General features: G+C 41.7%; 2 protein-coding genes across 7 annotated transcripts in view; one reads left to right on the forward strand and one right to left on the reverse strand.

Moving 5' to 3' along the window:
• The window catches only part of Mcmbp (minichromosome maintenance complex binding protein), a 44,116-nt gene extending 42,819 nt beyond the window's left edge, over window positions 1-1,297 (reverse strand). For both annotated transcript variants that reach the window (XM_005008083.4, XM_005008082.4), the window contains exon 1: window positions 935-1,297. In XM_005008083.4, the coding sequence (XP_005008140.1) occupies window positions 935-992 (58 nt within the window). In that variant the 5' untranslated portion in view covers window positions 993-1,297. The remainder of the gene's footprint in view (window positions 1-934) is intronic.
• A 5,530-nt stretch (window positions 1,298-6,827) lies between these two features.
• Sec23ip (SEC23 interacting protein) overlaps window positions 6,828-22,506 on the forward strand; it is a 51,487-nt gene continuing 35,808 nt past the window's right edge. The window contains exons 1-7 of one of the 5 annotated variants that reach the window (XM_063244847.1): window positions 6,828-7,077; window positions 11,499-12,019; window positions 13,132-13,233; window positions 13,998-14,208; window positions 15,755-15,948; window positions 18,147-18,236; window positions 21,017-21,137. In XM_063244847.1, the coding sequence (XP_063100917.1) occupies window positions 6,915-7,077; window positions 11,499-12,019; window positions 13,132-13,233; window positions 13,998-14,208; window positions 15,755-15,948; window positions 18,147-18,236; window positions 21,017-21,137 (1,402 nt within the window). In that variant the 5' untranslated portion in view covers window positions 6,828-6,914. The remainder of the gene's footprint in view (window positions 7,078-11,498; window positions 12,020-13,131; window positions 13,234-13,997; window positions 14,209-15,754; window positions 15,949-18,146; window positions 18,237-21,016; window positions 21,138-22,506) is intronic. The other 4 variants (XM_063244845.1, XM_063244844.1, XM_063244846.1 and 1 more) reach the window with 4 other exon arrangements.

The following is a 22,506-nucleotide window of genomic DNA, read 5'->3' on the forward strand; positions in this document are numbered from 1 at the left end:
GTACAGAGTTCTTACTAGTCGTCTTCTCTGTATTCCACGGCATACATAAACTTTTATTTCTCTAGGCAAAAGAAGTCAGGGCCTACCACAAGCTAAGCACATGCTCCATCTCTGCGCTACCCATCCCCCGCGAAGTTTTAAAAGCACAAAAGGCACTCTACAACTACAAATCAGGTGTTGCGGTCCAGCATAGGTGATTTTTGGTTGCCTGACTCCACCATCTCAAAGGTAAAAAAGACACTGAGTAAGGGGGTGGGGATCAAAAGGTCCAGTTAAGGAAACACAAGGCTACATTTCTCTTCTTGCTCCCTTCGCAGAAAATTAGCAACAAAAATTGCAACTAAAATTTACTAAATTTGCCTGCAACATCTTCAGCACAGTCTAGGCAGAAACTTAAGTAAAAAGTTCAACATTTGCTAGCTCCGGCGTGGGAGCAGTATATGACTGGATGTGTTCTGAAGTCATCCGAGCTAAACATTAAAATCTTTAAAGAGGACATGCAGAAGACAGGGCTTAAAGTCAACTTCGGTGTGAAGGTGCGGGCACTGCCCCCGACACACCGGAAGTTTTGAAATATCCTGCAGGCTCCCACAAGCAGAGTGGCTCCCTTTGCAACAGCTTCCCCAGTCCTCCCGGGGCTGGAGCACCTCTCTGAGTCCGCAGCCGTCGCCGCGGGGGCCCTGACTGGGCCACCGTGCCAGCCAGGCCGTCAATCACAGCGAGCGCTGGCTGCTGCGCCTCGGCCGCTTGCGGGCCGGGCAGATGGGAGGCACCTGCAGCCGCGGCGCGGGCAGGGCAGTCCTGCCTCGCCTGGGTCAGGCCCGGGACCGCCACGGCTGCTCGAGCTCGTCGTGGTCCCGCGTGGGGGCCGCGCGGCTAGCCGGCTCCCACAAACTCGGCTACTTGCCCGGCCCGCCCCCGGCGCGCCACTTACCGAAGAAGCCCTGCACGATCCCAAGCGGGTGGCTGAGCCAGTCCTCCCCGCAGGGCATCTCGCCGAGGCCGGGGTGGCGGCTCTCCACGGGCCGAGCGCTGCCGGCGCTCGGCTCCTCCTCAGGAACTCGGCCGCTCCTCGCCCGCTCCTCGCCCGCGCCCTCCCACGCACAGCACCACAGGAGCGCCGGTCCACCGACCTCCCCACGCCTCCGGGAGCAGCTGCTGCGGCGGTAAACACCAAAGAGCTACAAGCGACAGGCTGGCGAGGCGCGCGGGCCCCAGCCTCCACTTCGCACAATGGCGGGAAACAGCCGCTGCCGAAAGCGCTGCTTGCGATCTGGGTGGAGCTCGCGCAGGAGGGGCGTCGGGAGCGCGCGGCGCGGGCCCGTGGAAGGGGCGGGGCAGCTCTTCCGGGGGCGGAGCAGGGGCGGGGCCCTTAGGTGGGCGGCGGTCGCCATCTTGGAAACGGGCAAAGGAAGGGCAAGGCCGGGAGGCGCGCCTGGCAGAGCGGGGCGTGTTACTGTGTGTCACACCTTGGGAGCGTTCTTGTGAGTCCTATGCTCAAGGGCTAAAATGTGCGAGTTCAGAGGGACCACAGAGTTACCTCTGGGCACAAAAAACCGCGTGAATCAGAATTTGGCATCTGCCATCACCAATAAGTGCTTTTCTTTTTTGCTGGTGGCAACTTTGTAGCACTGCCTGAAGCCCAAACGTAGGGTTCTGCTGAAATCTTAGGTAAGGACTTTCTCTTAGCTGATTAAATCTCTTTGAGGATGTTGTACATTTAGATAAGGGGTACTTTTAAAGCTCCCGACCGCCCTGTGCTGTCCTCCCAGGCATTATGGCAGAAGGACCAGTTCCTGATGGGAGAGGCAAAGGCTAATAAACTTGCCTCTGATCCAGCCCTTGGCTCAAAAGTGGAAACAAACCTGGTTTGCTCCACCTCTCTGCCGGGGATTGAATCTCGGCTTTCTCACTGGGCAACCTCCCCAGTCCTTTTTATTTGGAGACAAGTCTCCATACATTTTCCAGGTTAAGTCTGAATTTTTGATCTTCGTCTCACGAAGTGCTGGGATTACCGGTATGCCCAACCACACCCTTGCTCAGTTTTTGCTTCAAGGCTGCATCTGTCACAATACGGATCTGGATACTGTTCTTTTTTTTGTCTTTTTCCTTTTTATCGGTACCAGGGATCGAACTCAGGACTGCCTGCTTGCAAGGCAGGCGCTTACGCCGCTGAGCTAAATCCCCAGCCCCCTGGATACTGTTCTGAAGAAATATGGACAAGATCAACTGTAGAGCAACCTTCTCCCAGGGAAATTTAGAAAGCGTTCAGTACTGAAACTGTTTTCCCTAGTCCTGGCATGTACCTCAAAAAACTCCAAACTCATCAGATTGGAAAATGGGTAAGATGATCGGAATGGAATCCGGAAAATGGGAAGCAGGAACTGAACCTGCAGGATGGGTGCAGCTCAGCGGCAGAGCCTTTGCTTAGCCTGCCTACCACGGCTGAACTCCAACACTGCAGAAAAATGAATCCAGATTGTCTGCCAAAATCCCACCTCAGGGCTGCTGTAGAAGGGAAAAACTTTTCCCTCTATGCTTCTCAGTTCTCCCACGGGACCCTTGTAACAAAGCACACCATTACTAGAAAAGCAAGCATTTGAACATCTCATATGTACATGAGAATAACTGAGGGAAGAGTATCTCAAAGTGGATTGAAATTTGGGTTTATATAACATCTTCAAGAAACAATAGAGAAATGATGAGACAAAGTAAACAAGTAGGCTTCTGTCTTAGTTTTCTTTGCTGAGACAAAATACCTGACACCCTTAAATTAAGGGAAGAAAGGTTTATTCAGCTCGAAGTTTGCAACAATTTCAGGCCCTAGTCATTTGGTTCCAAAACAGTGGTGCGGCGGGGCGGGGGTGGGGGGGCACTGTGGAGAAGAAACAGCCCACAGTATGGAAGGACAAGCAGAAGGCAGCAAAGCAGCACTAACAAAACTAGCAACCAGCAGCAGCAGCCTTCTTCCTATTCCTTTATATTCTATCTAGGCTGTAAACCTGCTGATTGTTACCACCCACACCCAGAGTGAGGCATCCTTTATCCTAGCAGCACATCATTAATCCTAGTATCACATCCTTAATCCCAGTATCACACACCCTGAATCCAGCTATCTCCAATAAGCCTTACTTTTGACAGCATGAGGTTGACATGCGGACAAAATCCATGATAGCTTCCAAAGCCGGCAAACTGAGAGGATAAAGACATGGGAAACTAATTGTAGATAGTTTGTTAGTACATTTGCTATATAAACCTTCTTACCATCTCTGGTTTGATAAGGTTCTAAAGTTGCCTCTGGTCGTAAACTTTTGTCCTTTCTGGCAGACAAGTGAGGAAAGATAACTTTGAAATTTTATATCCTACTTTTAGGCAAACTAAGAGTGCACGGATCTTTTTTATACTTTTGTTTGTTTGAGACAAAGTTTCACTACATAGTTCAGGCTGGTCTTGAACTCACTTTGTAGCCCAAGCTGGCCTCAAACTCACAGCAGTCCTCCTGCCTCAGCCTTCTTAGTGCTGTAATTACAGGTGTGCAATACCATGCCTGGCTCTCTTGTATCTTTTCTTTTTTAAATTAACTTAAACATGGTTATATTTATGCCAAAGTGATATATTTTGGGGGTAACATTCTGGTTTATTTCGGGATTAAGGGGTAATTTGGATTTCTCGTTGTGAATAAATTAATTAGCATACTGGGTCTTACATCTGGTTCTTGTGAGTTTGGGTAAGTTGGGAAGAATATAACAGTACCACTGCATTCATTCATTCATTTAGCAGAGAGGATTAATTAGTGGTGGAAACTCCGTATTTTAGCTTTGTGTCCATTAATATGCAAATTAAAATTATGGTATGAAAATGTCTGATTTTAAATCATTAATTTTCAGATTTGCTTTATCTGAATTTCAGCTTGCTATCAGCTCAGCAGTGGCAAGTGTGGGAGAGAAAAAATACCTTTTTTTCCTGAGGTCACGATATACACCCCACCCACCTCCATTACTAGTGAATAAACCTAGGGGTGCTCTGCCACTGCGCTACATTCCCAGCCAGGTGTGTTTGAGATGTCTCACAAATTACCTCTGTCTGGTTTCCAAATTGCAATCCTCTTGCCTTACCCTTTGGAGCAGCTAGAAATACAGGTGGTTGCCACTGTGTCCAGCCATAGGATAGGTTTTTATGAGACACTGATCCTTCACAAGGAAGTAAAGACCTGAAGAAGTGCTTAAGACTTTTTAAATGGTAGGTTTTTTTTTAAAACATGTGTGGTATTGGGAATAGAATCTAGAGCCTCATACATGCTAGGTAAGCATCTTAACACTGAGCTATAGCCCTCATCTTTTTTTAAAAAACAGTATCTGGCTATGTAGCCCTGGCTGGCTTTGAATTTGTGATCTTCCTGCCTTGGCCTCCTGAGTTCTGGGATTACATGTCCTAATTTTAATAATATACTTAAGCCAACATTTCAGAAATAATTTAGTTTTAAAATAATGTGAATGTATTAATGCAATACTGTACTTTTTTAACTGGGTCATTGAAATCTCATGAATTTTATATTTACAGCACCTATCAGTTCAGATAGTGACCATTTCCAGTCCTTAATAGCCACAGGTAACTAACTCATAGGTGCCACACTGGGCAGCACAGGAAAAATTTGAGCTTTAAAGTATTGGAAAGTCAATCTATTTAGTATTCAACCTATCAGAGGTAAATTTAGGGTGGCCTCAACCTCTAGATTGTCCCATTTCAGCCTCAATAGCTGGGATGTGTTACAATGGCCAGTTTCAAAGACGTTTTCGAAAGTCCTGAGACTTTTCAGGGAAACCAAAGAAACCATCCTTGTAGCAAAGGCCAGATCAAGGGTCTCCACTTGAGGCTACTATTTCAAGTAGGCTCAAGTTAACCCTATTATCCTGAGCAAAATAAAATGGGTCGGGAGAAGAAGTGAAGACCATGGAACTAGCAGGAAAATCAATACCAAGCACCTATCCTGAATAGCCAGCAAATGTTTAAGACTTGATGGTGGGGAGTAAAGGAGATATAAAAATTAAGATGTATTATGCACATCCCTGTCAGGAAGGTAGTTATTATATGTGGCAAATACATACTATAAAATTTTTAAAAGGTCTGAGGTGAGCCTTGGATCTTAAATTTGTACCAGCTGGAAATCAGCTGCCAAAGCTGTACAGATCCCATAGAGGATACATTTTTCCACTGCCATTTCAGAAAGATCATGGCCCAGAAGAAATCTCCCAGAGAACAAAGCCAGGGCCAAAGAGGAGTGTGGTCCTGGGGAGTTATTTCTCCACAGGGCTAAACCAAGAACTAGCCATGAAAATTCTCCATTGTCAGAGCAGGGAGAATTTTTCCATGTATGTCTAGCAGGATTCAATAATTTCAGTGGAACGGTGGCTCCTATATTATCCATTTCTCCTTTTCTTTCCAATTAAAGTCCTTTTTGTTTTTGTTTGTTTTAAAGTGTCTTGCTGTATGAACGCTGCTGGTTTTGAACTCTCAAATGTAGCTCAGACTGGCTTGAATTTATAATCACCTTGACCGAATAAGAAAGTATAATCTTACAGCAAAATTGGGTTTATTGCAAGATGGACTTTCTTTTCCAATAGTTCTTGTATTTTTTTTTTCTTTTTGAGGCAAGTTCTCAGTATGTAGTTTAGGCTGGCTGTGAACTATGTCGAATTCATGGTAATCCTCCTGCCTTAGCCTCCCAGGGGTATGTGTATCACCATGCCTGGCATAAAAATCTATCTTCATGGTATAACTAGTGTCTGGCTTCTAAAATCTGATAATTAATACATTAAACAGCTATTTCATTAATAAACTTGCATTCTATATTTCTGGGGAGGCGTTTAATTATTTCAGGATTTTATTTGAGGGTCTTCTCTCTCACCCACTAAAAAGCTGAAATGGTATTTTTGTTTGTTCTTGAGAGCAGGCTAAATCTCCTATGCTGGCCTCCAATTCCAATTCTCTGTTTTCTTGCCTAAGCCTCCAGAGTAGCTAGCATTACAGGTGTGCCCCACACACCTGCTATTATTTTAATTTCAAATGTTAAACTATGAAAGAAGACAATTATATCCAATTTGTGGACGGAACTAGTGAAACTACTGTGGAACATTGGGCACACACAAAGCTATTTTAAAATGCTCCCTCTTTTTTGGATGGGGGTACTTGGGACTGAATTCAGGGCCCGCTGAGTGCCCAGCTTGCTCTCCACCCACCAAAGAGTCTTGCGTCCAGGCTGCTCTTGAATTTGCTATTCTCTTGCCTCAGCCTCCAGAGATGCTTAGGTTGCAGGTATATGCAGGTATATGCACCACCGGGCCGGTCTAAATTTCAATTCCCTGAGTTATATTTTATTTTTCTCCTCATGGCTTAAAAACTTTAAAGGTTTTACTAGTACTATATCTGGACCGACGACAAAAGTTCCGTTCAGTCCAGAAAGACGCAAGTGCTAGAACAGGTGAATTTGGTTCCGCCTTGGTTATTGCCTCCACTTTTTCCTTAGTCCCTCCTTCTACCCGCTCCTGTGGATTTCTCTTGTACCTCCAAAATTTGACAGCTAAACTGTCCTGTTTCTGCTTTCAGGAAGCCCAGACTCCTTCACTTCCCTCAATCCACGACTTTGAGTGTCAAGTCTCGAACAGGTCCAGAGAGGGTATTGGCCACACCCCCGGCTGCTCAGCGATTGAGGTGGTCATATGCTATGTTTGGGCATGAAGCTAGCTCCTCCATGTTTATTTCGGGCAGCGCACAACAGGGAAAATATGGCTCTAGACCTGCCCCCTGACGTTCCTGTGCGCAAGTGCGGAAGTGCGCTAACCCCGAGGTGACTGGTTTCCGGTCGGTGGTACTGCACCGGCTTCCAGTAGACGTGTAACGGACTGTGGCCCGCAGCCATGACCGAGAGGAAAATTAACGGTGGCAGTGGCGGCGCTTCCACCTCCTTGACGAGTACTAACTTACTCTTCTCCTCCTCGGCCACGGAGTTCAGTTTCAACGTGCCCTTCATCCCAGTCACCCAAGCCGCGGCTGCTTCGGCCTCTCTGCTCTTGCCCGGAGGTAATAGTAAACGGAGGGCGGTCCCGCGGGGCGAGTGTGTACGGGGCGCCGGGCGGGGTTCCTGGTGGGACTACAGTCCAAAGGGAAGTTCTGCTTCTGGCTCGACCCAGAGCCCCACCCTCTGGATCGCTTGCTGGGCCCAGCAGTGGCCAGGTTTGACAGGTTCGGGGTGCTGGGATCTTGGAGGCGGGGCCCAGGTGATGAGGCTTGCTCTTCCTCCCGAGAACTTCGCGTTGTAAATTGTCCGGTTTTGGACACTAGTTCACTGGCATTCCACAAGTGTGGCTTACTCACTCGTGTCCTGGGTGCTGGCAGGAATCTCGTAGCCTTCCTGGCTAAAGCCTCTTCAAGGATACGATGGTTTGTCTTCTAGGGGAAGCCGGTGCACAGGAGGATATCTCCTAGGATAGACGGTCTCCCCTTCTAGGATACATTTATAATGTTTGCAAGATAGAGATTCAGCATGCTTTTTTGCTCTAAGAATTGTATTCTTGTTCTCTTAGGCTCCCATTCTCATGAGTTCCTCTAGCTTTTCGTTTATCGCTGTATATTGCCTTAACATTGTTTGGTTTCCTTTTTTTTTTTTTTTTTAAATTTTGAGACAGTTTCGCGAAGTCACAGAGCTGCCCACACTGGGCTCGGACTTGTGATCCCCCACCCCCTTCCCCAAGTGCTAGGATTTCAAGTGTGTGCCCAGCTGGGAGATTGCTTTTCATAATTTTGTGGCATAACTCAAATCATAGTGTTTAGGAGTACAGACTGTTATGGTCTTGGCCCTGCCAGTAACTTGGCGTGAAAGCACAGGCATGTTATTTTACCTCTCTGTGCTTCAGTATCCATGTATCAGTATCATCGCGAAAGATTTTTTTCAGCGCGCTGAGGATAGTGCCTGATATATAGTGTTCTATAAATGTTTGTTACCTAAACTTGTTTTCTTATTTGGACTGTGGGCTTAAAGTTTGTAACAATGACTTAATTATCTTTTATTTCCAGGATTTTCCTAGCACATAGGTATTCATTAAACGTTGGATTTTTTTTTTTTTTTTGATACAGTATCGCTTGAACTGGTGGTGATAATGCCTCTTCCAAGTGCTGGGATTACAGGTTTTGCACTACCAATCAGGTGGATCATTTCTAGTGAATGATTTGTTCCTCTTTGGAAAACTAAGGAAAGCTTCCTCAGAAGTGAAGAAAGGCATTATTGGAAGTAGCTATACCTAAATATTTCCCTTTCTTGTGTTACTCTTCTTGGTACTTGTCATTACCTGACATGTACATATACTTGTTTATTCTAATCCCCTACCCACAAATGTAAATCCCATGAAGGCAAGGAGATAGCTTTAATTTGTTAGTGTATGTGCAGTCTTTGAAATGCAGTAGACAAAATATTCAGTATTGAATATTTGTTGACTGAATGAGAAGATAAGCATTGAGAATAGTATGTCTCATTTAGGCAGTGTCATTGAAAGGATAGAGGCTGTCTTTGGTTAAGAGCTGGCGTGACTGGAGCTAAGTAGTGTGGTAAGCTCTGCCTGAGGCTTTTATATACTCTGCTTCTTAAGTATTACTTGGTTCATGTCTTTTTTTTTTTTTTTTTTTTTTTTTTTTTTTTTGCGCGGGGTTGGGACAGAGTTTTGCTATGTAGCTCAGAGTGAGTTGGAACTCACTGTAGCTCAGCCTGGGCTGGAACTTGTGATCTCCTGCCTCAGCTTCCTGAGTGTAGGATTACAAGTATGTGCCCAGCTATGTTTATCTTTCTTGTTGTAGAGTATCTGGTTTGTGTGTGTCACTGTCTGCACTAGACAATTTCATTGTCAAGTACATTGCCTTTAAAATCTTGTTTTTTGGAGACTTTTTTTGTCAGAACATTAATCATTTTTAGAAGTAAAATTATTATTATTTTTTTTATCGGTACCAGGGATCGAACTCACGACTGTGCACTTGCAAGGCAGGTGCTTATGCTGCTGAGTTAAATCCCCAGCCCCTAAAATTATTATTTTATTTGTTTTTTTTAGAAAGGGTCTCACTACATAGTTCAGCCTGGCCTTGAACTCATTATGTAACCCAGACTGGCCTTGAATTCTTGGCAATCGTGCCTCATCCTTCTGAGTGCTGGGATTACAGATGTGCCACCTTGTCTGGTTTATTTATTTCTTTTTAGATAGGGTTTTGGTATGTAGTTAAGGCTTGTCTGGATGCCCTGAGTCTATTAATATGTTGAGATTACTGCTTCATTTGTAACTGATGCTAATTAGAATGTTTCTTGGACTAGGTCAACCTCAAATTCTTTTGAAGGGTAAAAGAATTTGTGGGTAGTGGTACATACCTGTAATCACAACACTTGGGAGACTGAGGCAGGAGGATTGAGAGTTTGAGGCCATGTAACAACTTGTAAGCCATCTTGAATTACATAGGGAGATCTTTTTTCCAACAAGAAGGAAAAAAAAGGTGAAAGATATGACAGAGACTTTCCCCACGTTTTTCTTTGTTGAAGAATGAACTGAAAACTACAGAGGACAGTCTGAGTGAGGATCACAGGACTGCAAAGAGGATGGGAACTAGGCATACATCAAAAAGTATAACAATGCAGAGGAAGGACCTTGTGTAGGAGAGGTTGTTGTGTTTTAGTTACAAAGAAACAAGTGATAGGGGAATCTTTGCAATAATGTACCAGTCCTAATTCCAAAGGATACAATGTAAATGTCATATTAGGGTTATGATATTCAGGATTGTCTTTTAGACTGTGGCCCAAACTGGAATAGTGGAGTATTGTGGTTTGGGTGTAAATTATGGTGGGATTGACCTAGAAGCTCAAGGCAGAACTCTGTGGGCTTCTTCAGCAGAAGTCCGGGAGAAGCTGGAGCTTTGGCGTGTCTGTAGGGGCAAGGGCAGTAGTCTACTTCTGTGCTGGGGCTGGGTCTAACTCTCTGATGGACTCCTCACCTCTAGCAGTGAAAAGGGAATGAGAAAGGAAAAGGAAAGATTAGGAGGAAGAAGATGAAAGCTGCAACTGAAGGTCTCATTAAAGTCAAGGAAGAGTGGGATGGACTTTTGAGGGAAATGCTTTTCTTTTCTAACTTGATAGCAGGACTCCAGTGAAATTTTCGTATTACCCGTAGAGAAGATTAAGTTGTACAAAGGGAAGTGGGCAGCAATAGTCTTTTCTATTGACTTGGTGTTCTGTAATGACTAATTATTGGTTATGACACTGCATGATTTTAAGGATGTAATTAATTATTGACCTACTTCACCTTGGAAATAAAAAACTACAGGCCTATTTGTACAATTACCTTGAAAGTAAGTGCCCTGACACACCCCTTCTTGTCAACGAACTAGTTTCTTGTGACTGTTGAAATAAAATTACATATATTTGGATAATGAGGCGGTGTTTGAATTATATCTTACTGGGGAAGAAAAAAGATTAATAAGAAAAAATACTAGGTGTAGATTTTGTTTCTGTTATTAAAACTCCTATATATGTCTTTATAAAATAAATAGTAGCTACATTTATTTAAGAAGTATGAGGAGTGCTATACCAAAATATGCAATGAATCACAATTTTTCTCTACTTCAAATTTTTCTTTTAGTGCTTGTTTGTTCTCTCTCTCTCTCTCTCTCTCTCTCTCTCTCTCTCTATCTCCCTCTCTCTGCCTGTCTCTGTCTCTGTCTCTGTCTCTCTCTTTGGTACTGGTAGTGCACTCAGGACCTCATGTATACTGGACAAGCACTTTACCACTGAGCTATCGCCTCAGATCCTTTTTTCTTTTGATTTTGGGACAGTGTTTAGTTTAGTTGTCTAAACTGGCCTTGGATTTTTGTTGTCATTGTTTTGTTTCTTTGAGACTTGGTCTCTGTGTGTAGTTCAGGGTGGCGTTAAACTCACTGTGTATTCCAGGATGGCCTCAGACTTGTGATGATCCACCTGTTGCAGCCTCCCAACTGCTGTGATTATGGTCTGAGCCTGTACACTCTGCTACCTGGTCTTGGATTTATGATCCTCCTACTTCACTCTCCTGAGTAGGTGGGATTACAAGTGTGTACCATCATGGGAAGTTAGATTTTTTAAAAATTCATGTTTTCTAGTTTTTTACTTTGTAGGAAAACTTTGCAAAGAAAAACAAGTTTGTTATCATTTGGTTTTTGGTATTTTGAGGCAGAGTGAGCTATGTAGCTGGAGCTCCCCTTAAACTCACTATGTAGCCCAGAATGGCCTTGAACTCATGGTGATTTTCCTTTCTCAGCCTCTCAAGAGCTGGGTTTGTAAGTGTGTGCAATACCTGGTGTTTTATTACATTTTTTTTTTCCTGCAGAAATAGGTTGAGAGTAATATGTTAAGAAGTGTAATTGACAGCTCTTCCTTACAGAATCTTATGGAATGTTAAGGCACCCTTTAAACCATTTGCTGTCTTGTTTTTTTTCAGAGGATTCCACAGATGTTGGTGAGGAGGACAGCTTTCTTGGTCAAACTAATGTTCACACATCCACCCCACAGACATTCAGTTACTTCTCTCAGGTATCAAGTGGTAATGATCCTTTTGGAAATATTGGACAGTCACCCTTAACAACTGCAGCAGCATCGGTTGGACAATCAGCGTTCTCCAAGCCGCCTTTTACAACTGAATCCCAAGATGGGTTGAGTGCATTTCCGCCACCTGTTTCAAAGGCTCAGTATGGTGCTCCACCTTCCTCACAGATGGGAATGAATCCTTTTCTGCCTTCTCAGCCAAGTGGTCTCCCTCCTTCAAATTTTGGGAGCCCACCCCAAGGAACCTCCCAACCAGGATATAATCCGTATCGCCATACCCCTGTCAGCAGCAGAGCTAATCCCTACATTACACCGCCACAGCTACAACAGTGCCAAACACCAGGCCACCTCTCTCACCCTCCATCCTCTGGACCCCCAGTACAGATTTACCAGATGCCCCCTGCATCTTTGCCACAGGTATGTGGATCGTATGCCTTGATTATATGATTTTTTTTCTCTTTCTATCCTTAACCAGTGTTTTAAAAGAACTTTGTGCATTTTGCAGTTTATATGAGACCATATTATTTTCAGAGGCTATTTTTTAGAAGCTGCATACTTTGAAGTAAGCATTCTTGTAAATGTAACTTATTGAGGGCATATGTTTTAGTTTATATTGCCTGTTTACTGAAGTAATAATTTATTTTAGTGAGTTAGCCAAATGCTAGTATTATTAATTTTAATGTAAGTTACCAATAATTAATGTCATCTAGGACATGTGAAAGTTAAGACAGTTTTTTTTTTTTTGAGACACAGTCTCACTATGTAGTTTAGGCTGACTTTAAATTTACTATGTTCCCCAGGGTGATCTTGAACTTGTAATGATCCTCCTGCCTTAATCTTCTGAGTCATAAAATTATAGATGTATACCACCATGTCCAACGAGATGGTTATTGTTTTAATAGATTGCTCGTATCCACCCCCCTCCCCCCCCAGCACTCAGGATTGCCCTTACGGATCGTTGCACTGGGCTATATCTGTAATCTTTAAGATTTTTCATTTTGAGACAAGGTCTTATTAAATTGCTAGGTTACCTAGGCTAGTCTCCATTTTGAGATTCTTCTGCCTCAGCCTCCTAGACTGCTGAGATTACAATTACGGCTTATCTTTTGTTTTTTCGTTTTTATCGGTACCAGGGATCGAACTCACGACTGCCTGCTTGCAAGGCAGGCGCTTATGCCGCTGAGCTAAATCCGCAGCCCCCATTATGGCTTATCTTTAATTATACTTTTCAATCAGAACACTCAGTTACAGGGAATAAAATTGATTTCTCTAATATTTATTTATTTTTCTTTGTTTTAAAAAAAATTTTTTTTTAAAGACAGGATCAGGCTGGCTATGAACTCATGGTAATCCTTTTGCCTCAGCCTTCCAAGTGCCAAAGTATGTGCTGCCATGCCCAGCTTCTCTAATAATTTATTTATATTTATACAGCTTGAATCTAGATAGTAATATTGCATCTTAAAGGGAGATGATGGAATAATATTTATATTGTGTAAAGTTTATGAGATTCCTTTATGCTTTTTCCTTAGCTACTTGTTCAGCTGACTTCCAAAGGGAAATCAACTGAGTTTAAAAAAAAAAGGAAGCTGAGTGAGGGGGAGCATGCCTGTAACCCATTGGCTAAAGCAGGGGTAAGATCATAACTTCAGTGCCATCCTGGGTAACTTAATGAGATCCTTGTCCTGAAAGAAAAAGGACCAGGGATGTTGCTTAATGCTAGAGTACTTCTCTATCATCCTTGAGGCTGGAGATTCAATTCCTAGCACTAAAAAGAAAAAAACAAAAACAAAACCCAAAAAACCCCAAAACTATCCATAGATTACTAACCATTGTTTTCTTTTTTTCCTGGATTAAAGATGGGGGTCTTATTATGTTGCCCAGGCTGACCTTGAACTCCTGGGCACTAGCAATCCTTCTGCTTCAGCCTTCCAAGAAGCTGGGATTGTAGGCATATGTATGCCATTGCATCTGGCTTGATTTCATTTTGTTATCTGTTTTATCCTTTTTCTAGGCAAACATCTTATAGTACCTATGATTTTTATAATCTTTGTTTTTGTGAACATATTTTAGATAGTATAAAATTAAAAAGTCTTTTATTTAAAAACAAAACAAAACAAAGCAAATCAGAACAGAACAATGCAAGGAACACAAAACCAGACAACAGGATATCAACAGTGGCTACCATAATATAAAGTTTTTTAAAAAATGTTTTTAATGGCCTTAGAGAGTTCCAGTACTTAAATGGAAATAAAATTTTTGTTTCATTTTTGGGTTTTGGTACTGATGATTGAATTCAGGGAGTGCCAAGCTATTGGTATTAATGTCCTCTTAATTCTAAAGCATATGGAAAATTATTTTGAACAAACACGACGGTCTTAACTTTGTTACGTTTTAGATTCCTCCTTCAGTACAGGCAGCAACACAACAGCAAGTCCTTGCGAAACCTGCAGGTCCCTCGGTACAGGGACCCCTTCCTTTTGTACTTCAAAATCAGTATGAACCTGTCCAGCCCCACTGGTTTTACTGCAAGGAAGTAGAATACAAACAAGTATGGATGCCTTTCAGTGCTCTGGACTCTTCGAATCTTGAAGAAGTCTATAATTCAGGTGAGTGCTGGTCATGCATTGTTCATGTCTGAGTTTAGAAAGAGAAAGAGTGAAGAGTATCTGTGCCTACTTTTGTGAATTTCAATTCCTTAATCTTTGTAGAACATACCAGACTCTAGACCTTAAGGTGGTGATACTAATAGAAATCTTGAGTTATCTGAGCAAAGTGTTAGCAGAAATGGTTTCAGTCATTTGCTTTGTTTAAATGGGAAGAGTTTTCTTATGTCCATTAGTTATTTGTAGTTATGTAGTTATGGAGGCATATAACATTTTATAACATAAATGTTGTAAAATATTTTCTGTGAAACTATGGATCCTAGAGGTGTTCTGTGAAAAAATATTCTGCAGTCTTGAGTAAACATCTTTGTGTGTATGTATGTGTGTGTGTGTCTGTGTGTGTGTGTGTCTCACTGGGATTGAACCCAAGGCCTTTGCACTGGGTATCCTCATTCCTTTTTAAATTCCTTTTTAAATATCAAGAACAAGCTGAGCATGGTAGTACATGCCTATAATTCCAGCACTGAGGCTGAGGCGGGGGATTGTTGCAAGTTTGAGGCCAGCCTAGGCTACATAGCGAGTTCATGGTCAGGCTGGACTACATAGCAAGACTTGTCTTAAAAAAATTAATTTTTTTTTTTTTTTTTTTTTTTTTTGGAGAATAAGATCTTGCTAAGCTGCTAAATTGCCCAGCCTGGGCTTGAATTTGTGATCCTGTTGCCTCAGCCTCCTGAGTGCTGGGGTTACAGTTGTGTGCCATCACAGGAGGCTCCACTTTTGAGAAAGGTGGTGTGCTAAGATTTGCTGAAGTCTTGTACCATAGAAATACATTTCTTTCTTTGTCTTGATATTATTTGATCTTGATTATTGTACATAAGATCTATCGATATGCTCTAGCAATATCTTCCATCGAATATTGTTGTATGTAGATGTTACTGCCGAGATTTTTAAACAATTGGTGAGCGTTTGAATTGTATTATTGTAGTGTGACCATGATTTTAAATTTGGCTCTATTTGTTTTTCTATTAGGAGTTAGCTTGGTGTGGTGACATACACCTGTAGTCCCCATATTCTGGGAGGCTGAGGCAAGAGGTTTGCTGGTTTGAGCTTGGCCTGGGAAATTTAGTGACTTAGTAAGACCCTCTTTTTTTTTCTTTTGTGACTGGGTCTTGCTATGTAGTTGAGGCTGGTCTTGAATTCACTATGTAGCTGCTGTGTGGTTGAGGTTGACCTCAAACTTGTGACAGTCCTCGTGCTCACCCTCCTGAGTGCTGGGGTTATGGGTGTGTGTCAGCACACCCAGCTTAGTGAAACCCTCTTTCATAATTGAAAAGGGCTGGGGTGTAGCGCAGTGGAAGGGCTCTGGGTTCAGTCCCTACCACTGGAAAAAAAGTTATTTTGCATAGCACAGGTTAATCTTAAACTTCTGTCTTTAAATACAATGAGCCTGGTTGTTAATCATTACCTGTTGGCTAGCCATAATATTCTTATTTGCCATTTTTAAATAGGTCTTGCATTGGTTGGGGAAAATGTGGTCTTTGTTTTGTAGTTCAGCCAGACCCGGAGAGTGTGGTTCTAGGCACAGATGGAGGGCGATACGACGTTTACCTCTATGATCGAGTGAGGAAAGCTGTGTACTGGGAAGAGGAGCCAGCTGAAGTGAGGCGCTGTACTTGGTTTTACAAGGGGGACACAGATAGCAGATTCATTCCCTACACAGAGGACTTCAGTGAAAAACTAGAGGTATGAGTGCCTCATTTATTTATGTCTTTCTTTCTTAAAAAGTGTAGGTCCAGTATACATTGGAATTTTATGTGATACCACTTACTAATGGAGTTGATTTTATTTACAGACAGCCTGTCTTGATGCTGTTCACAAAGATTATTATTATTATTATTATTATTATTTTTTTTTTTTTTTTGAGCCAGAGTCTCACAGTGTAGCCAGGCTGCCCTTGAACTTGTGGTCCTCTTGCCTCAGCCTCTCAGGTGCTGGGATTACAAGTTTGTACCACCACACGTGTCAAAGAGATTGCTTTTTTTCTTTTTGTCTTTTTGAGACAGAGTCTTACTATGTAGTTCAGGCTGGTCTTGAGCTCATTTTGTAGCCCAAGCCAGTCTGTTTTTTTTTTTGTCTTTTTTGAGATGGGGTCTCGCTATGCAGTTCAGGCTGGCCTTGAGCTCACTTTGTAGCTTAGGCTGATCTGGAACTCGCAACGATTCTCCCACTTCAACCTCCTGAGTGCTAGGATTACAGGTATGAGCCACCACGCCTGGCTCCCAAGCTGGTCTTGAATTTGCAACTATTCTCCTGTCTCAGCCTTCCGGTGCTAGGATCACAGGCATGTGCCACCATGCCTGGCAAGGAGATTGCTTTTTTTTTTTTTTTTTTGTCTTTTTCCTTTTTATTGGTATCGGGGATTGAACTCATGACTGCCTGCTTGCGCTTATGCCACTGAGCTAAATCCCCAGCCCCAAGGAGATTGCTTTTTAAGTGGTGCTATCATTCGCAAAGTACTTGTCTAAAAATTTCTGTATCTAAAAATAGAGTGTGCTTTTCAGGGACACATCACAGATTTAATAAGCTGTTTGCATCAAACTTTCAAAAGAACTAGGTTTCCAAATTTGATGTTGCCAATATATGCCAAGCATACAAACACTTTCAGGTTACTTTTAGCAAGAGGTTGAAATCACCTCTGACTTGGGAAAATAAATTTGAAACAGAATAGGAAGAAATGTCAACTCTATTACTAGTTTTTTAAAGCCTTTGTTAACAATTTATACTTGTCAATTAGCAAAAATCAATGGAGTATGTATAATGGTTGTGTCAACGGTTCCCTTTGCCTCTTGTTGAATCTCTTCCTAAGGCCCACTTCAGACTTCTGCTTTACAGAAAGCAGGATGGTGTAACTTCAAAAAGAGAACACGTAAGAAAATAGTGGCACAGTACAGATTTTGGAGGCAGAAAGTTCCAGGTAGGAGTGAATTACAGTTCTGCCATTGCTTCACACCAGTTGTGAATCTTCTGCACTATGTGTAGTACTGAAAATGTTCATTACGAGTTGAGCCATGTACCTGTTCCACTCTGCCCAAAATTGTGTTGAAGTACTAACTCCTAATACCTCAGAACATGACATTGTTTGAAAATAAGGTCATTGCAGATACAATTGCCTGAGGTACGGTTATACTGAGTAGGAAAAACCTCAATCCAGTGTGGTGAACCTGCGACATGCCTACTTTAGCGGTCTGTTTGTGTTATTGGGAGCTCTGAAAAGTTCACCATCACTGTTCAATTCAATGTGGCAGACACTCTTGTAAGAAGACAGTCACATTAAGACTGATAGGGAGGAAGGGTCTGGAGATTTAGCTCAGCAGCATAAGCGCCTGCCTTGCAAGCAGGCAGTCGTGAGTTGGATCCCCGGTACCAATAAAAAGGAAAAAGACAAAAAAAAAAAAAAAAAAAAGACTGACAGGGAGAATGCTGTGTAACTGACGTAAGGCTTGGAGTTATGCTACAAGCCAAGGAGTGCCAAAGGCTAAGGCCAAATGGTAGAAAAAAGAAGGAGGGTTTCCGTACGAGCTTCAGAAGGATCACTGACTTGACAGCTCCTTATTTTGGACTTCTCATCTTTAGCATTATGAGGCAGTAAATTTAAGTTCCTCATTTGGTGATACTTCATGGCAGTAGTCCTAGAAAACCAATACACTTGTCTGAACTTTGGCTTTCTTCTCTGTGTAATGGGTATAATGTTACTTAGGTGTGATTGAGAATAACTACTTACATGAGGTAATGCATATAAGCTAATAAAAATGTGATTGTCAGTAAATTAGAGATGCTATTACTTTGGTTAGGTCACTGTCAGTTTTCATTTTTCTTTATACATTTACTTGTTATGACATAGCTTTGTCCAACTGGGTTATATATTATTTCCTTCATTGTAGGCTGAATATAAAAAAGCTATAACCACAAATCAGTGGCACAGAAGATTAGAGTTTCCAGGTGGAGAGACTATTGTTATGCACAATCCAAAGGTAATGGTACTTTTGAAGATACTAAAATGCTAAATATATTTTAAGAGTTGCTTTATTTTCTGTGTTTGATAAACATTCATTTCTAGTAACTTCTACAGTTGGGATATATAAGGGGATTGCTTTTAAAATGGTTACTGTAATTATTGATCACAGAAACAAAATGTGTCAGTCAGCTTTCTTGGCACTGAACATAATGCCTGACATCCACAATTTAAAGAAGGAGAAGTTTAATTTAACTCTCAGTGGGGTACATAGTCCACAATCAGTTGGCATCAGAGCAGACACATGGTGGTGGAGCAAAGATTGTGGTGGCTGGGAAGCAGAGCAGGGAAATGGTAACAGTGAGGAGGGGACTGGTGACCACATGTAGCACCCAAAGTCATGCCTCTAAGGCCCACCCAGAGAGGCTGGGAAGATGGCCGATTGACAGGACCCCGCCCCCCCCCCCCCCCCCAGCCTGAGGTGTGCTTTACAATTCTCCTAGGCTCCCAGGCCAATCAAGTTGGCACAATTAAACTTAGCTCTTACCCCAAAACACAATTTTTAAAAATCAGATTCTAATGGTACAATTATAGATAATGATCACATTCACCATAGAGAATTTGTGCCTGTGTAAAACACAACTTAAATTGTTCTAGTGAAGTTTCTGTTTTGGGAGTGTGTTAACTGTGCCACAAAAGTAGCTTGATACATTTTTTTCACTTGATCAGAAGTGGCTCAGCTTTCTCTGTAAGGGACCAGAGTGTAAATAATTTAAGGCGTGGCCAGCCATGTGGTCTGTGTTGCCCCCACCAGCTCCACCACTGTATTGTGAAAGCAGCCAGGAGACGATATGTAAACCAAGGGCTGTGATGTGCTCAACAAAATTTTATAAAAACAGGCCAGGTTTGTCCTGCAAGCTATGATTTGCTGACCTGCTTTTGATGATAGCTTGTTTTAACCTTTCAAGTACAATTTATCCTTTCTCTTTTTACTTTAAACTGTTCCCCTTTCCTCTCCTCACTTCTCCTCCTGTCCCCTCTGCTCTTTCTTCTTCCCTCCCCTCCTCTTGTAGTACTGGGGATTAAATCTAGGGAGCTCCAAGCTACTTCCTGGGCACTTTCTGCTTTATTTTGGGGCAGAACTTGCTAAGTTGTCTAGGCTGGCCTTGAACTTGTGATCTTCTTGCCTCAACTTCTTGAGTAGCTGGGACTACAGCTGTGCATCACCATGCTTGGCTCTTTCTTTTAATTTATTAGAAATATTTTAATTTTTTCATTTACCATAGTTAATTTCTCTGAGCTTCTCATCTGTAGTAATATTTACTTCCTAGAGTCATATTTTAGGTCAAATAATTTATGCAGAAATATCTGTCATAGGGCTTGGCATATAGTGTGCCTTAGAACATAGATATTTATTTGTTTTTGTGTTTTGGAGACAGAGTTTCACTATGCAGTTTAGGCTAGCTTTGAATTTGCTTTGTTGTCTAGGGTACCCTTGAACTCACAGTGATCCTCCTGCTTCAGCCTCCTGAGTGCTAGGATTACAGGCATGTGCCACCACATTCAGCTCATAAACTTTTTAGTTTTACAGAAAAATATAAAAAAATACAAAATTAATTCAGTCTAACATTTCTCTATAGAGAAATAAATAATAAAAATAATTTAAACAGTATAAATTTAAATAATATGAAAAGATATGAAGTAAAAAATAAAAATCTAGTATGTACTCATTTGATGGCTATACCTTTAATTTTTTTAAATACTAATGCAATCTTTTGCATACTATCATGTTTATATTCATTTTTTTAAAAGAAAAATTTCTGTATGGCATAGGGCTAAATGTAATCAGTTGATTTAACTGAATAGATACTTTCCTAAAAAGCAAGTGGCAGGTTTTGACATTCAAATACTGAATTTGTAGCTGTGTATGATGATGCACACCTGTAATCTTGGAAGTTTGGCTGGTTGAGGCAGGACAATCCAAATTTCAAGGGCACCTTGAGACTGTCTCAAAATTAAAAACAGTCTGGGCATGGTAGCACACAGCTGTAATCACAGCACTTGGGAGGCTGAGGCTGTAGGATCACTGTGCGTTCAAGGCCAGCTGAGCTACGTAGTGAGATCCTAGCTCAAAAAAATAAAGGGTGAGCTGGTGGGGTGTAACTCAGTGTTCTTGGATTTGGTGTTCAACACTGTGGGAAAAAGGGAAAAAATACTGAATTTATAATTGGGAAATTTGCCATATTAAAAATTTTGTCTTAGATGTGAGTATAAGACAAAGACCCCTCAATTATAAACAACTTGTCCTTGATTTCTTTTTTCTTTCTTTTTTGGTGGTACAGGAAATTGAACTCAGGACTCCAAGTATGCTAAGGAAGTACTGTACCACTGGGATACTTCTCTAGAGTCTGGCTAAGTTGCCTAGGCTGGCTTTTGAGTTTTCAACTATTCTGTCTCAGCCTCCTGAGTAGCCGGGATTACAGAGATATGGCACTGTACTTAGCTAATCCTTGATTTCTAATGTATGAGTCTTGAGTTTTATGATTTTAAAAACTTCTGGTAGTTTATTTATATGATTTTTCACCCTAAGTGCTAGAAATAATGATACTGATTTGTTTAATTTTGATGGTTAATACTAGCTGTACTCCTGCAAAATTGATCTGGAAGAACGGAACTATTACTTGATTTATAAACAGTCTGTACAATGAAGCAGTTTATTATGTATTAAAATACAGTACTTAGCCATTGTGGAAAAGAACTTGCTAATGAACACTGTTGTAATCCTGTTGTATCTTGAAGGTTATTGTTCAGTTCCAGCCTTCCTCAGTGCCTGATGAGTGGGGGACCACACAAGATGGACAGACAAGGCCCAGGGTTGTAAAGCGTGGGGTTGATGACAGCCTTGATGAAATTCCTGATGGTGTGTATAGATTGTTTAGGAGTGAAGTTTTCCTCAGTGTTGTAGCATTGTTCTCTAGAATGATGAAAAAAGAAATGGTTATTAGGATTACTTATCATACCATGCAGAAATCAGCCAGTTTGGCTTTCTTCTGTCTGCCTGTCTCCTACAGTCCTCTCCACTCCTCTACTTTCTTCTCTCTTCCTTTCCCCTCCCCCTTCCTCTGTTTCTCTCTCTTTCTGAACTGGGTGTCAAACCCATGGATGCTGTACTACTGAGCTATATCCCCATCCTTTTTTGACATAGGGTCTCACTAAATTGACCAGGTGAATCTTTTTTGTTTTGTTTTTTTGAGACAGGGTCTTGTGTAATTCAGGTTGGTCTTGAACTCACTATGTAGTCCATGCTGACTTCAAACTCACAGTGATCCTCCTGCCTCAGCCTCCTGAGTGCTGGAATAACAGGCATGTGCCACCACACCTGGCTGCCCAGGTGGATTTTAAACTTGGAATCTTTCTGCCTCAGTCTCCCTTACTGCTGGTATTACAAGGATGCATCACTGTGCTCTACTAGTACTTCACTTGTCTTCTTTTCTTTCCTTTCTCTCTCTCTCTTTTTTTTTTTTTGGTGCTGGAGATTGAACTCACGATCTCATGTTTGTCAGGCAGGTGCTTGTGCTGCTGAGCTAAATCTCCGGCCTTTTTTTTTGTTTGTTTGTTTTTGTTCTGGTGATGCTAGAGTTCAAAGCCAGGTCCTCGTACATGCCAGGCAAATGTCATATTGCTGAACTATATCCTTAAAGCCATATTGTTCTATTTGATTTTATTATTTCATATCTTTGTTTTTTAATTTGGAATTCTTTTGAAGATACACAAACCACATAATACAGATTTTAAAATGCGTTGTGCAGAAAAACCTTGTTGGTTGGAACTAAGCTTTTGGGATTGTGTTTTCATGTCTCACTAATTTGTATTATTCTAGTATAAGGTTGGCAGACTTTCTGTAAAGAGCTAGACACCAAGGACTTCAAGCTTTAGGGCAGATGGACTGTATTGCAGCTCCACTGTACATGAACACAGCCATAGACTGTGTAGACAAACGGGTACAGCTGTGTTCCTCTACAGTTGTATTTGAACAAAAAAGTAACTGCACCACACACTTGCCAGCCCCTGCTCTAGTGCATGTGCTTAGGCTTCCACTATTACACATTGCAGAATGGATTTTATTTTTATAATTACCTAGAATTCATGTTTGTCTAACAAAATTATAAAAAGGTATTATGAAGTCTGAATGAAGTAGTGTAAAATAAATAGATTTAATTTAGAGATGTTATTATAGTATTTGTGAATCAAGGGGAAAGTTTTGGGAAAAGATTTTAAAGTTTTATACC

This window comes from Cavia porcellus, unplaced genomic scaffold, assembly GCF_034190915.1.
Source record: "Cavia porcellus strain 051 isolate PalLab524CR breed Dunkin Hartley unplaced genomic scaffold, mCavPor4.1 scaffold_2, whole genome shotgun sequence".
Classification (NCBI taxonomy): domain Eukaryota; kingdom Metazoa; phylum Chordata; class Mammalia; order Rodentia; family Caviidae; genus Cavia; species Cavia porcellus.